General features: G+C 36.0%; 1 protein-coding gene across 1 annotated transcript in view; it reads right to left on the bottom strand.

Moving 5' to 3' along the window:
- LOC121431283 (retinol dehydrogenase 8-like) overlaps positions 1 to 15640 on the bottom strand; it is a 16711-nt gene extending 1071 nt beyond the window's left edge. The window contains exons 1-2 of the mRNA XM_041628792.1: positions 15164 to 15640; positions 59 to 303 (exon numbers count right to left, since the gene is read on the bottom strand). Of these exons, the coding sequence (XP_041484726.1) occupies positions 59 to 303; positions 15164 to 15428 (510 nt within the window). The 5' untranslated portion in view covers positions 15429 to 15640. The remainder of the gene's footprint in view (positions 1 to 58; positions 304 to 15163) is intronic.
- Positions 15641 to 15748: the final 108 nt, after the last annotated feature.

Here is a 15748-nt window from a genome sequence, read left to right as displayed (position 1 = left end):
TTTTTTTTTTTTTTTTTTTTTGGGGGGGGGGCTTATCTAATATTTGGGACAAATTTACCCCCTTCAGAAAATTCCTGGATCCACGCCTAGTATCATGGGTATCATTGGTATTGATGATATTACCTTGCCTTCCTAAACCACTTGACATCGAAACAATCTTCCCAGCTCTCCTCTCTTTCATGTGAGGCAGGACAGCTTGCGTAAGTCTCATATTCCCGATCACGTTCACACTGAACAGATTGTCGATCTTCTCCCGCCTGATCTGCTCGGGAATCCCGACGGCTATGACCCCTGCATTGTTAACTGCAATGTATATAAGAACAATAAGACGGTTACTATTGTATTATGTACTGTTTTGCTATATTGAAATTCATTGGCATATCATCTTAACCCTGTTGTAAAGAACACATGTCACATAGTGTAATCACAATGTATTCACATTGAGGAAGGACTGTGTGTAATTTTTTATTCATACTGTTAAAATGCTCAAATTCAACAGTGTGGAGATATTTCCACACTGTGGACACCTCAAAAGTGTGACTTTCACAGTGTGTTTACCTAGACGACTATGCGGAGGTATGATTCACACTGTTGAAATGCCAAGAATCAACCCCGGGAGGCCACTTCCATTTACGAGTGGATACAATGCGCGACCACGGGGTCTCGAAAAGCACCCTAAACACGTATTTTCCATACTCTGAAAATGCACCCATTAACAAGTATTGGCGTGTGAAACCCTACCCTTAACAAGTATTGGGAAGAAAATGATACTCTTACCAAGTTTTCCCTAAAATGCACCCCTAAACAAGTACAGGAATATGTTAATTATGTCACGGGTCCTTTGGTCGTTGGTTTTACACATGACGACCTCACCTTCCACGCCTCGTGCAAATCGGACTCTAAACACTTAGTGTTGGTGCAAAAAGGACATCCTTTATAAAACATTTTAATTTTGTTTTTATCTTCCCCGCGAATTTGACCCTAAACACGTAACTTTCCTAGCGAAATAGATACCCTTAAGTTTCAACATTGTTGTGTTTTTGACACCCTTATCACGTTGCGTACGTAACGTGCCCTATCGTGAAAAAGACATCCTTTTTACGTTTTTTTTTGGTCGCGCATTGTATCCACTCGTCAATGTAAGTGCCCCCCCCGGATTCAACAGTGTGCAGGTGATTTCACACTGTGAATACACTGTGTTCCACACTGTGAACACGAAATGGTACACACTGTTTGAGGCACTTTGTTCTTTCTAGTCGGGTTATTCTATTGGTCTCTCGATGAAAACTTTTTGCCCGAAAATGCCCGATGCGCTCAATTTTTATGCTTACATACATGTATTTAGATATTTATCACCCTCTCGGCATGTTGCCCTTGCGGTGCCCCAATATTCGTGATATCATGCAGTTGTAGATTTGAGATTACACATATCTGTTTTATGGCGCAAAAAACGCCTCCCCTCTAATAAACCATGATTGAAAAACGCTCTTATTTATTTTGTAGGGAGAGAAACGGACATTCCTGACACTGTCAAACAAGATTGATCAATTATTTTGTTGTGCCATCTCGCATGATACAATTCTGAAAAAAAGGTAAGTCGTTACAACGAGAGCTTTCATACGGACAAAAGACTTCTGTCTTATGCCTCCAAAAGAAGAGAAATGTAATACAAAACAAACAAACTTGTTTTTCGTAACTAAACCGACCCTATTCTTTAGACTGTCATTTCTGAAAAAAATAAATTTAACTTTAAAAATGTGCCGAACGACTAAAATTTTTTAGTTTGTCGCTCTTTCCTTACAAAAACGGAAACTTATGAATAGCGTATTGGAACATCGACAATAGACCTGTTGCATATAACTTTTGTTTTTAAAAAAACTCTGGCAATTTTGTTTCCCCAGAAATTTTTCAGTGTGAAATTTTGAATGGCATATTTTTTTTTCAAAGTTTTTTTTTGGAGGGGGGGGGGTCGGGGGACAAAAGTTTTATGCAACGGGTCTTATCGTTAGAAAAGGACCCGCGTCCGCCCTAAAAGGTAAAATAGAATATCCGACGACCGGCCGACCCTTCCCGCCCTCTGATGCGACCAAATTATTTTGGCCTCACTACAGACTATTAAGGTAATTTTCAAAGGAATTGTATGCTTAATGACAATGACTTTTTGCTTAGTAGGGGAAGGCGGGGTAAGTTGTGACACTTTGACATTTTGCATGTTAGAAATTGATATGACTAGTAATATTGTAGAAATAAGTACCTTGCCTTTGAATTTGATTCTTGGGAAATGTTTTTCACCTATATATAACTTTCTACCCCCACACTGAAAGTCATCGTGACCTTTGAAAAAACAATGTCAAATGGCTCAACTTGCCCCATATATGGGGTAATTTGTGCCACCATCTGTGGTAAGTTGAGATACAAAAACTATGTACAAAATGTATGCGGGAAGAACCAGGATGTCAATTTTCATTTAAAGGGGAATCCAGCCGTGGCCATAAAAAGTTGTGTTGGGAAGGAGAAAAATAAATCAAACAGAATGGTGAAAGTTTGAAAGAAATCGGACAAGCAATAAGAAAATTATAGCTGCTTTAAAATTGAGATCACTAATACTATGTAGATTTCAAATTGGCAACTAAGTAAGTAAATTATGACAAGGGGCAAGGACAACGTTCCCATAGGCAATGTACTTTATTATCAGGGATTTGTGTTTTTTCCTAAGTACCCATTCTCCTGGGGCAGTAATCTAAATATAATCCAGGTAGTATTTTGTCTTATGTCCTCATGAAAGAAAAATAAAATTTGAAATAAAACTTTTGGGAAAAATGACATTTTTAGCCATATGTATTGGAGTACATGAAAGGGTAGTCCTTGCCTTACATCACTATGACATCCATATGCGGCCAATTTGAAGTCTCCATGGGTATAGTGATTACCAATATTTACAACTTCTAAAAATTCATAACTTTCTTGTTGTTTGTCCAATCTTGTTCAAACTTTCACCTATCAACTTGTCTGATTTTTCTTTTCCAAATAAAAAAAGTCTTTATTTGGGTTGGATTCCCTTTAAAGTCTTTTCACTTGCTAATTCTCAATAAATACCAACATCTTCTGAAAGCAAAAGAGCTGTCATGTGAATTTGCTCCTTTCTGCCTGCATACCAATGGCTTTTTACGTTATTATACATCACCATAATAGTCAGGTCCAGATTTGAGAAAAGTAGACTGCCTTAGGCAAATCGTGTTAATGCTGAATTGAGAAGTGCTTTAACATAATTTGAGGGCGCTGAGTCCAAATTTGATGTTTGCCAACCTTGATTTTGATGTTAAAATCCTCAAATTGGCAAAAACAAAATGGCCGCCACTCTACACCCATTTTTACTCTATTCTGACCCCCAAAACTTGTAACGAAAATGTTTGTCAACGGTTTTTGGTACTATTTGATCTAAAAAATAACATACTTAAAATCCACCAAAATCCGTATCCGGAAAAGTGGTTATTTTCAAGATGGCATCTAAGATGGCCGCCATTAACTGAAAATTAAAATAACCGGTACTTTATATACCCTAGACACCCTTTTCGGTGCATATATGTATTCAATGGTGGAGGGCGAAAAAGGAAAGAGTGAACATAAGCACTCCAGGGTACCTGAAAATCCAAGATTGCGTAAAAATGGCTGCCATGGCCTAAAAATTCATAATAAAAATATTCATCTTTTACGTATTTAGTGTCTTTTATTTGGGTTGTATTCATTGGTGATTTCAAGGGTCAAGAAGTAAACCGGGACAAGTTACAAGGACAGTCAACAGTCCACTATGTCCAAAAATCCAAGATGGCTTGCAAAATTGGAGTCTAAAATAGCTGTTGTTATCGAAATACCACCAAACCGGACATAGTTTGTTTAATACCTGCCTTGGGCAAATGATGTTGGTGTCTAACCCATGGTTTAATGGGTCAAGAAATACGTTGGGACAAGTAAAAAAAAACATGGTCCTCCCTGTCCAAAATCCAGGATGGTTTGCAAAAATGGAGTATAAAATGTCTGTCGTTAATTACAAACCGACACAGTTTGTTTAATAACCGCCTGGAGAATATGATTTTTAGTATAACACATGGTTTAAAGGGTCAAGTATTAGATTGGGACAAGATACAAGGACAGGTAGTGGTTCCATTATGTCCAAAAATCCATAATGGCTTCCAAAAATGGAGTCTACATAGGCCGTTCTCACCGAAAAACTCACATAGTTTGTTTAGTATCAGCCCGGGGTATATGATTTTGGTGTTTAACCCATGGTTAAAAGAGTCAAGTAATAAATAAGGACAAGTTACAAGGACAGTCAGTAGGTCCAGCATGTCCAAGAATCCAAAAAGGCTTCCAAAATTTGAGTCTAAAATGGCTATTGTTAGTTGTCATAGTTTGTTTATTATCCGCCTGGGGTATCTTGTCTAACCCTTGGTTTAAATGGTCAAGTAATACGTTGGGACAAGTAAAAAAAAGTCTATGGTCCTCCATGTCCAAAATCCAGGATGGTTTGCAAAAATGGAGTATAAAATGTCTGTCGTTAATTACAAGCCGACACAGTTTGTTTAATAACCGCCTGGAGAATATATGTTTTAGTATAACGCATGGTTTAAAGGGTCAAGTATTAGATTGGGACAAGTTACAAGGACAGTTAGTGGTTCCATTATTTCCAAAAATCCATAATGGCTTCCAAAAATGGAGTCTATATAGGCCGTTCTCACCGAAAAACTCACATAGTTTGTTTAGTATCAGCCCGGGGTATATGATTTTGGTGTTTAACCCATGGTTTAAAGGGTCAAGTAATAAATAAGGACAAGTTACAAGGACAGTCAGAGGTCCAGCATGTCCAAGAATCCAAAAAGGCTTCCAAAATTGGAGTCTAAAATGGCTATTGTTAACTAAAATCTGTCATAGTTTTTTTAATATCCGCCTGGGGTATATGATTATCTTGTCTAACCCTTGGTTTAAATGGTCAAGTAATACATTAGGATAAGTTACAAGGGCAATCAATGGTCCTGTATGTCTAAAAATCCAAGATGGCTTCCAATTAAGGAGTCTAAAATGGCTACTGATACTAAAAAATTGACATAATCTATTTAAAATCCACTTGGGAAATATGATGTTGATGTCTACACTATGGTTTCAAGGGCTGAATAATACTTTTGGATTAGTTACAATGGTATGAAGCGGTCCATTTTGCCTTTTATTTAAAGTTGGCTTTCAAAGTGAGTCTTAAAATACCTCCATCAGCTAAACATAGTCATAATTAGGTGAACAAAAGCTTCACTACATGTAATGTGGTTTGAAGGCTGAAATAATAAATCGGAACAAATAAAAAAGATGGTCAGTTTCCTTTTCGTCGTAAAAAGTCCAAAGCGACTTCTAAAATTGCGTGAAAATGACTGCAATCCCCTAATCATAAAACCATAGGATAGTCCTGAGCACAAAAATAAAGTGTTCTTGAAATACTTATCAGTGAATTATGGAAATTTTTTGGTGAAAGTGTACCTTATTTCTTAAAGTTTGTTTTCGGATGTTTACTTATTGTTGCACCACCACCTAATTATGTCACTAATTCTTGTCAAACATAATTTCATGAATCTTAGAAACCGAGACACCAAAATAGTGGCACTAGATGAGTTATAAAGCATTGTCATTTTTGTAACAATGGTGGCCAATTTGAATGTAATTTTTGGAGCGTTCTTCAATTTTTTGACAAAATGGACAATAGTGTTTCCCTGTAATCTGTCTTCACCTATATCATATGACCCTTGAAATCATGAGAAAGGCACAAAAATGTTCTTACATTGTAGGTAGATATTATATGAACTTTGCAGCCAGATTTTTAAGAAATAGCAACTATTTTTAAGCCATCATTATTATTATTATTTTTTTTTTTTTTTTTTGGGGGGGGGGCAAAACTACACCACTGATAAACCTTGAAATTTTTCCAATGTAATTTTTCCCTTTGGAATCATGATTTTTGTTTTATTCTCGGTAGACTCCAAAGTTATTTCTATCAGGTGGATATTATATGAATTTGGACCATTTCAAAGTTACAACGTCCATTATAGACGCCATTTTGGAAGTTAATCTTGAATTCTCTGACACACTCACTATCTTGTAAACATGTCCTGATTCATTATTTGCCTTGAAAGCTTTTTGATGATTTTGATTTTGAGGATTTACTTTATTTTTGGAGTTGATAGTACAACGACTGCCGTTGTGGACGCTATGTTGAATTTACGGTAACCTTGACAAAGTTGTGTAACTATAACCTGTGTCAATAGACTTTGTTTAATCCTAACATGCCTAAGTTTCATGAAATGGACATCTAAACCCTAAAAATTATGAAATTTCAAAAACTTAACCGCGGTTAAGATTTGTTGTTGACTTCGCCGCCGCCGTCGGAAAAGCGACGTCCATGTCTTGCTTCTGCTATGCAGGCGAGGAAAAAATGGCGGGCACGTTAAAGATATCCAATGTGAATATGCCAGCATTGCCCCCAAATTATCAAACATTTTGCCATATTATTTATCAAGTCAGCAGCAGTGAATCATGGCAGCATCTTGGAATTAAAGATGGCTGACGAATCAATCGGACACATTGTGTTTGCAACCCTGGGTATCAAAAATAACGCATAGATCCCAAAATTTTAAATACAATCACCCATAAAAATCGTTTAATATGGGAACCTGCATTAAAAATGCCGCCTTTTTGTTTTTTGCCGATTTGAGGGTGAAAACGTCGGAATCAAGTTTGGTAAACAGCATTTTTGGGTTCAGCACCCTGAATTACCTTAAAACAATTGATAAATCAGCATTAACACAAAATGCCTAAAGCACTTTTTCTGAGCACATTTTTTAAAATCTGGACCTGACTATAAGAATTAACGTGGCTCAACTTGCCCCATGTTGATTTGGCTTACATTACCCCAGTCCGATATTTTCACACATCCACATATTTCTTATGCATTCATCATGTAAAAAACTATGACAAGATTGAGAATCCATACCTGGACTAACAATATTGTTCGTATTTCTATAATATGTTTAAAGATGTCTATTGGGCCAAAAGCACTTATCTATTTCACACCCTTTTTTACTTTTTTGGCTGAAATTTGTATTTTTAACTCTAAAAAAGTACTTTTTGTTCAAAGTTGGAAAAAAGTGGTTGGGTTAAGGGTTATGCAATGGGTCATCAATACATGACACCACCACAATGTATGACTCATCATTATTAGCCTGGGATGGTGGCTCAACTTGCCCCTATGCATGATATGCTCAACTTACCCCGCCTTCCCCTACTGGTTTTAAGATTTATGACCATTACACGAGGCTTATTTAAGGACACTGCTTGGCACAGTCAGGATATGACTTTTTATTTCATTATGCAGCTAACCCAAGGACATACATTAGGTATTATATATAAAAAGTGAAATATGCAGAACGTTCAGCTGTTGAACAAATATTTCGAGACGTTCCCATGAAATTCTTAACAGTAAACCAAACACCAAAGCCAATATAAATGAAAAAATCCTTTGTGCTTCGATACAAAGTGGTCGATGGCTGAACGAATTATTTCAGATTGAGACTCTGGTTATTCATAGTTGTTCAGCCTGTATTGTCCTTTATTGAGTAGGAGAATGGTACAATATTTGTTTGCCACGGTGCCGTGAATTTCGACAGACCATCAAATGTTAAAGAAAATAAAGTGAAGGGATTGGCTTCAAAGGTATGATTTTTATGATTCAATTTTTCGATATCCCGCTTTGCACCCGGGGGGGGGGGGGGGCTTTGCATTAGTTCATGTGAGGAGGACAGTATTCGGGGGGGGGGGGGGGGGGGCGAAGCGGAAAAGGGGCTCTGATATGTCAAAATCGGTGTTTTAGCGCAAACGGGTATTATTACCATGAGATTGTCATCTGTGTGAAGTAGTTGCATTTAGTAGTAGTTTAGTTGAGCACAGCCATTTGAAAAGATTTTTTATTGATAAGATATACATTAAGGCTTTATTATTTGGAAAAATGTTCAAACAACTGTTGTATAACTCACCTTTTGGTCAATTACGGCGCTAATTACTGTTAAAGGGCATCTTTTTGAGATGTCGCCAGCGCGAATCGCGAACTTTTGAACATTCAATGTATTAAGAGATGAAAAATAAACATTCGGAGCATTTATTTAAAATCAGAAATAAGATGTAACGCGATCCGAAATTTTTAATACGCTGACCAGAAAAGGAACCTGTTAATATCTACATTTAGTGACTAATAATACGATACATATCTCATCAATTGAACAATAAAAGCGCGAAGCGCAAACTGAAAACTTTGTAATATTCCAACCAGGAAACTGGAAATTCTAAGCATTTTTGGTAACCAATAAGAGAATGAGTACTTTAATAGAAAAAAGATTGATGCGAGAGAGAAACACAAGTAAAAAATGTGTGATATTTCAACCTGAAAACTGATATTCTAAACATTTTGTAACCATGAATAGGATGACTACCTTACTAAACAATAATCGATTCGAGCGTGAAGGGCGAGTCAAAAATTGTGTGATTGTCTAACCTTCATTGTATTAGAGTTTACTTCAAAAATTCTATTTCAATTGGAAAAAGGCATTTTCTTCCTACGGGGATTTTTTTTTGGAAGGGGCAAGTGCCCCACCTGCTCCCTTGTTCCATCGCTCCTGAATCAGTTGTTCGCGTTTTCATTTCCATTCTAGCTTTCACCAAAATCTCTTTTTATATATCTATTAATTTACCCACTTTTGTATTTAATTACTTACTTATTTATATATTTAAATATTCATTCATATACTTAGTATGTCTATTCATACTTTGTTTATTTATCGGCTATTCCTTTATTTAGAAAAATTTATTCACAAAAAACAATTTTTATCAAGATAAGAGGAGTTGTAAAACAGAAATTGGAAGTACCGAGACCTTGCAATTACACAACAGCGCATGAAACATCAAAAGATTCTATTTCATTCCAATACTTATTTTAATAAACATAAAATACAGGGATTGTATGGTGCATGAAACTGGGTCACGCGTTCCTAATTTAGTTGGAGCATACCAAGATCAATCGTATTTTGCTTCCAAACTATTTATCAAACTCAACGATTTGGTATACCTTAATTGCCCAAGAGCACGGATCATACCTTTATTTGTCATGTTTATCAATGCAAATTTGTTACTTGTAGTGTACGTGACATTCTGGTTCTCAAGCTCGCTGTCATTGCTTTCCTTTTCCTCAATAAAGTTAAAATAATTATAAGGTCTTGCTCTAAGTAGGTCTTAGTAGGGTAAAGGCATAATGCCTTTATGCCGAATGCATTTACATGACGGTTAATCCAGAGACCAGAAAAAGATAAAAATTGTATTTTATCTCTCCAATTGTCCTTCCCTCACTCAAGACGAGAAATGTTAAATTTTGGAGAGAGATTCGAGTGTATCAAATGTTTTTTTTTATAAATGGCTCTAGTAAAACTCGTAAGTCGTTCTGCGTAACAAAAATGCATTGCGGTATTTTTCGTCATATTTACGGCCATTGCTGATTTTTATCGCACATGCAAATCATTACATCCTGAACATGCTGAAGCCATTCGTAAGAAGATTTTTCTCAACAGTTGCACAAATTGTGTCTACCTACGAGTCGTACGAAAACCGTTAGCCTGCCAACGGTTTCGTATGACGTTCGAGAGAACATCTTACGAAATTATTTAAGGTCGTTCGTATACGTTCGTAGAGTTCTTAATGGATTTGTTACCGATCCATAACAGTGACCACTGAAATCAGTGCACCTTGATTTGACCCACTGACGGATCTAGGGGGGGGGGGGGCACAGCCGGCCAGTACACCCTCTTTGAGAGGCACAATGAAAAATTGTGCAAAACTGCCGTTAAAACTCAAGTATACCCCCTCTTGAAAGTGAAGACCCCCCAATTTTTTTTGCTTCTCAATTTTCTTCGTGGACGAAATGTCCCCTTTTTTTGGAAAATCCTGCATCCGCCTGATTGGACCTTTAGAAAGAGCATATCGATTGACTCTGAATGGGAATCCATGCTTATATTGTTTCGCAGTTGCTGTTTTTATTTTGTGCAATGTATTATGTTCTAATTTTGATACGGCAAATAAACTTAAACCACACTAAACGAAGTTGAATAGGAGAGCTTTTCAAGAGCATATCAAGGTGGATATGAGCGCAATGGAGATAAATAGCATGCACTATTGCCATCACTATTTTAAATGCGGGGTTTTGATACCGATCAGTGATACCAGCTGATTGGTTGCTAGTGTGATATTACTCACATTCACCCGGATGACCCAGTAAAGTACTCACTAGTCATATAATCATATTTGGACTCCAAGGTCACGTAACCAATTTTTTCTTTTAATTTGATTCCTCTTTCATGAATACGCGTAAGAATGAAAATAATGATAATACTTCATGAATGCTTAAGTCCTGACCGTGTAGGAGCTCAAAAGCTCAAAGAAGCTTAGAAAATAAACACTGGGGATACCTGGGAGCTTTTGAAATAATGTAGTAAACTGGGCTTGGGTGGTAGTATGGGTTGGGAGTTGGGTACTCAGTCAGGAAAACCATAGAACCATAGACAAGAAGTAGGGGTGGGTCAGCCATTTATTGACAGCCGGTGGATCATGCAAAACAGGGAAAACAAACCCTGTAAATAAGGGAACAATGAATATAAAAAAAATTAATCAATACTGATCCAAGATCACATGATTATCATATCATATCTTGATAAATGGTATATCATTAATCGTTAAATTGTATTTCATTAATCAATTGCATGATTATGGGTTTAATTCAATAACAATTTAATTCAAGTACCAGTAGAAATTATTCAACATAAATTGCATGTAAGTATACATAATTCATTTCTTGCTCGTAAGGCTATATCACATTACTAAGAATTATTGATCGCTTTTCAATGAAGTCTTATGTTTACAAAATATATTCCAATTAACCAATGATAATAATCACAATAATGTAGCACTGATTTTAAATCATTCTTTCTAAGCACATTATATCATAGCATTTGAACAGTTATTGCCTTAATTATACATGTAAATCATAACAAAATAACCATAACTTGGCCATCCTAACTAACTCACCCTACTATAGGCCAAGAGAGAACAAGGGTACATCCACCAATCACGTACCTCTGGAGACCTCACTCGGCATCACTCATACATGGTAGTACGTCAATTGAAATTCCATGCCTCCTTGTCGAACTTGACTTGGAAGAACGAACATAGTACCCCTAACGTACACTGTCGTCACAAATCGCTTTCTGATTTATCCTACCGCCGTAACAACATAACGCTTATTCTATCGCGCCACCTACACTTGAACGCTATCTGATGTAAATATCCTTCCACAACATCACAAATATTTATGACATATCACTAGATTCAGTATAAACGAAAAGTATAATGAAAACAACTATGGATTTAACATAAACATCATTCACATCATGTATATATAAGAATAATCAGCTATAAATCTGAGGAACTACTTTCACTTCTTTGAGTAATAACATCATTGACGTTACGTAACAGGTGAGTAACCAACGGAACATATCGACCAAAAAGAAATACACTTTCGCTTTAAATTCTCGTACGGTGTCTCCGCTAAGAAAAAATGATTTTGCAATAAAATTCAATTTACCACAATAATAATGAAAAGGAAGGACATTCTTGAGTTAAAAGCAGTCTGTATACCTGCTAGACTTGGTCCCTGAGTAAATACATGTATAATGAATGAGTAAATGACAAAAAAATGAAATGAGGAAAGGGGACTATAGGTCTGGAAAAGAGTCCGTGTGCGCATTATTATATTTTTTCCTGAAACTTCATCCTCACTGTCTCCCTTGTCGATTTCTTTTTAAAACTTTCCAAAGACGCCCTTTCACCCAAAATTCACGATTTAAGGTCTCCTATGATGAAATTAAAAAAAATACTTTGTATGTCACGCATATTTTTTTGTTTGTCAGAATTCTAAGCAATAGTAGCCTTCTATTGAAATTTTCTTGCTTCTTTTTGAATAAATTTTGATTTTGCTGTTCTGAAGGTATCTTTTCACATTCTGTACCAAATACTTAAAAATATTAGCTCTATTAGATTTAACCAAATCCAATGAGACTCTATACTTTTCAGATTAAAATAAAATATTCGGATTTATTGGAAAAAACAATTGTGCTCTCAATTGTATTTTCATTATAGTAAGAAAAACTGTGTATGATTGTAAAATAAACAATACAATTCCTCTTTTCAGTATCATTAAATCCTCAATAATCAATTATTACCAAAATGAAAAATACATTGCCCAACTTAATTTCAACCAACACAGATTTTACAAAAGATGGTTTCGATTGAAAAATCTCTTTATTGTTTGACTTCCACATGTAAAATTATTTTGTCAGTTCATTGTTTCTATCAGAGATTGTATTATTCATTGTACTCTGTATCTATTGATTTTTGATTGCCAATAAAATCCCTGTGGAGGGGAAACAGATTTAAAAAATCCAATAGTTTTTCAGTACTTTTATGCATATTATCTTTTAAACAAACGATTAAATTTAGGCAGCTGAGGCATAAACTATTCACTTTGAGCTACAAATTTACCTTTTCACTTATCGGGGGTAATCGATTATCCATGAATAAGTTCAACCAATTTCAATAATATCATAAAATTGTTGTTTGGTGAATGCATTCAGCTCATTTTAAAACAATGCATAATAAATCGGTAAAATATCATTTGTAAGAATGAGAGAAATACACGTTGGCCTAACTTTGTTATTTGTAATAAGATTTTGATGATATTTTCAGCGTCTTACTAGGTAAATTTTACTGTTTAGTACTTAGACGAATCTATCCCCTTCAACATTAATGATCAAGTTTTCCTGACTTCATTTAACCATTTACGATTGGGGATTGAATCAATGAAATACCTGTGAAATTGTGTTAACTCACTGCATTATTTTTTTGAGCAACGGTAACAAAAAGCCATCAATGGTCTCTCACCCTCACACCTGTGTAATCTCATTCATGTAAAGCAATCTAACTATAATCTAAGATCTAATGCCAGTAGAGTTATCCAGATTCCAAGATGTCGAACCAATGCTGGCAAGCGGGCGTTCCTAGCTACTGCTCCAAGAACATGGAACGATCTCCCCAACTTTGTAAAGAATTCCGTTTCACTCAATGTATTCAAGAAAAATCTAAAAACACAACTTTTCCGCTAACTCCCGCTTGCCAGCACTGGTCTTTTATTGTTTATATTTTCATTTGCATTTATATGTGTTTCTATGTTTTATTTCTCCTCTCAACATAATGCACTTTGTATCTTGTATTAGAAAAGGCGCTATAAAAATGTATTATTATTATTATTTAGTATTAAAAAAGTTTGTATGATGCCGTAAAACTTCTCTCAATATTCTGAAAAAAGATATCGCCTGAGGACACGAAGCGACCAAGCTCAAAATAATTAAAAATCATATCTAATGCCGCTTACTTTGAGTGTAGTAGGGATTAGGATTTTACTACAGTTCCTCCTTTCCTGTGTTTCACTTTCGCGTTTTCTGTGCTATTTAATTTCTCCCCTCTTTAATTACAGTGACCTATGACATTCGAATTTTAGTCTTCTTCAAGACATGAATAAAATTGATGAAGCAAAGAGGGCAAGCTTTATGATACCCATGCAATTTCTTTATTTTTTTCCATTCCTTCTTTTTTTTTGTGTGTGTGACATCCAGTGGCGTAACGTGGGTCGTGGCATAGGGGGGGGGGGGCACCTGCAAAAAATTGAGTCACCTCGCTCAGTTGCCAGGTATGCTGACCTAATAGAGACATTTAAGGACAGTGCCATTAAACGGATATGTATCTCACTGATCGAATAATGCGAGCCTGAATTGCGAGTCGAAATTTTTTGATATTCAGATCAGAAAAAGGGACATTTTAATTTACGCCACTGGTCACGTCACTGGTTACATTTTCCGCGAGAGAGTGTCAATGTTGTGACGCAACAAGCCTAGAATCGCTGGTTCGAACGGTTCGGCAGCGCTGCTTAAGACAATTAAGAGAGAAAAATGTACCTACATATTGAACTCTAAAAATCCGAAAGACCCGAAATGTGAAATCGGTGTGTGCTACCCCAAAGTTCACCAGAAACGGTAAAATTCACGGTGGAAAATTGCTCAGCGAGTTGACAGGTATTTTAATTTGACCACGTTGACGGTAAATTGCTGGCAGCATGCTGCGCGACTTCCCACGGTAGTTTTACGGTTTATCGCAAAATATGCAGATATGGGGGTTTATACTCCGATCTCACGATTAAGTTGAATCTTTCGTAAATTTAACACCTTTTTCACCGGTAAATTTGCCTGGATTCACTACGATTTCCCGGGAATTTTTTTTTTCCGGTGTAAACTACTTTCCTAAAACTTTCAGCCTCCATGTACACAATTTTTGTATATGATTAAATTGAAGTCGTGAAGAAAAGATGAAAATAGAATCGATCGAATGAGATTGAAAATTAATTCGACGCCACATCCTTTGAGAAATATAACCAAAAGCCCGAGGAAAAGAAAATGAGATGGAAAGGGCTGGTACCCTGCGTCCCTGTCTAGATTCAAAGCCATTAATACCCTGCCCAAGAACAGATTATAAAAGAATATCTTTTGAATGTGTTGCCGTCGTATTTAAAATTCTCCCTTGTGATTTACAAAAATGCACGTCTCTCTATGCATTAAAAAAAACACTGTAAATCATTAAAATTCTGACTGTCATACATGTACACTGTAATTACACTGAATAACTTGATGTAAATGTAATGGCTCCATGAGTAATTTTTGATTTCACTCTATATGTATCTAATTTATTTTGTTTTTACTATATTATAATTATGTACGATGATTTGCTATGATGTTGAATAGTGACCGCAGGGCTCCTTTGGAAAACAGTTTTGCATAACTGAACAGGCCTACCCTACAGTATGAAATTAATAAAACCAATAGATAAATAAATAAATGATAAATAGATATAAATTCTATTTTTTCATGAAAATATTTGATTTCTGAATTGGAAATAAATTGTGAATTCAAATAAATCAACTTACTCAAAACATCGATCCGCCCATGAGTATTAATGACATTGTCCACCACGTAAGATATGTTCTCATCATCCGTTACGTCTAAAACTTTGATGAAAACTGTTTTATCAAGGGCGTCGCCCACGGAAATCATCAGCTCCGCCCTTTCCGACATCGAAATGACCGTTGCGATGACGATGTATCGCTTATCGTTGTCGAGAGCGAGACGAGTGGCAGTGGCAAGTCCGATGCCTGTTGAGCAACCGGTAATTAGAACGATTTGAGGCGCCATGGTGAAATGTGTTTAATGTGATATTTTCACATTCAAATATTAAGAATGTGTCCGCTTAGGCTCAATGATAGAAAATAGTTATAAAGATCTGTTACGAATAGGTACTTCTTTTATACCATATACTGTCCATATTACATAGTTGACGGGGCAGACATAAAACAAATTTGTATTGCATACCATATTTCAAAAGTCTTTTTTGTTGACGATTCAGAACAGTAAGCACGTATGGGAGGCCCTGGAAGATAGCTTTAGGGGTGTAGACCCGTCCAAATCAGGGAGATGCGAAATTTGAAGATTTGGAGATAAACGAAATGAAATTA

The sequence above is a fragment of the Lytechinus variegatus genome, chromosome 17 (genome assembly GCF_018143015.1).
Source record: "Lytechinus variegatus isolate NC3 chromosome 17, Lvar_3.0, whole genome shotgun sequence".
NCBI lineage: Eukaryota > Metazoa > Echinodermata > Echinoidea > Temnopleuroida > Toxopneustidae > Lytechinus > Lytechinus variegatus.
The sequence above is the reverse complement of the archived record's forward strand: the minus strand, read 5'-3'. Positions and strand labels throughout refer to the sequence as shown.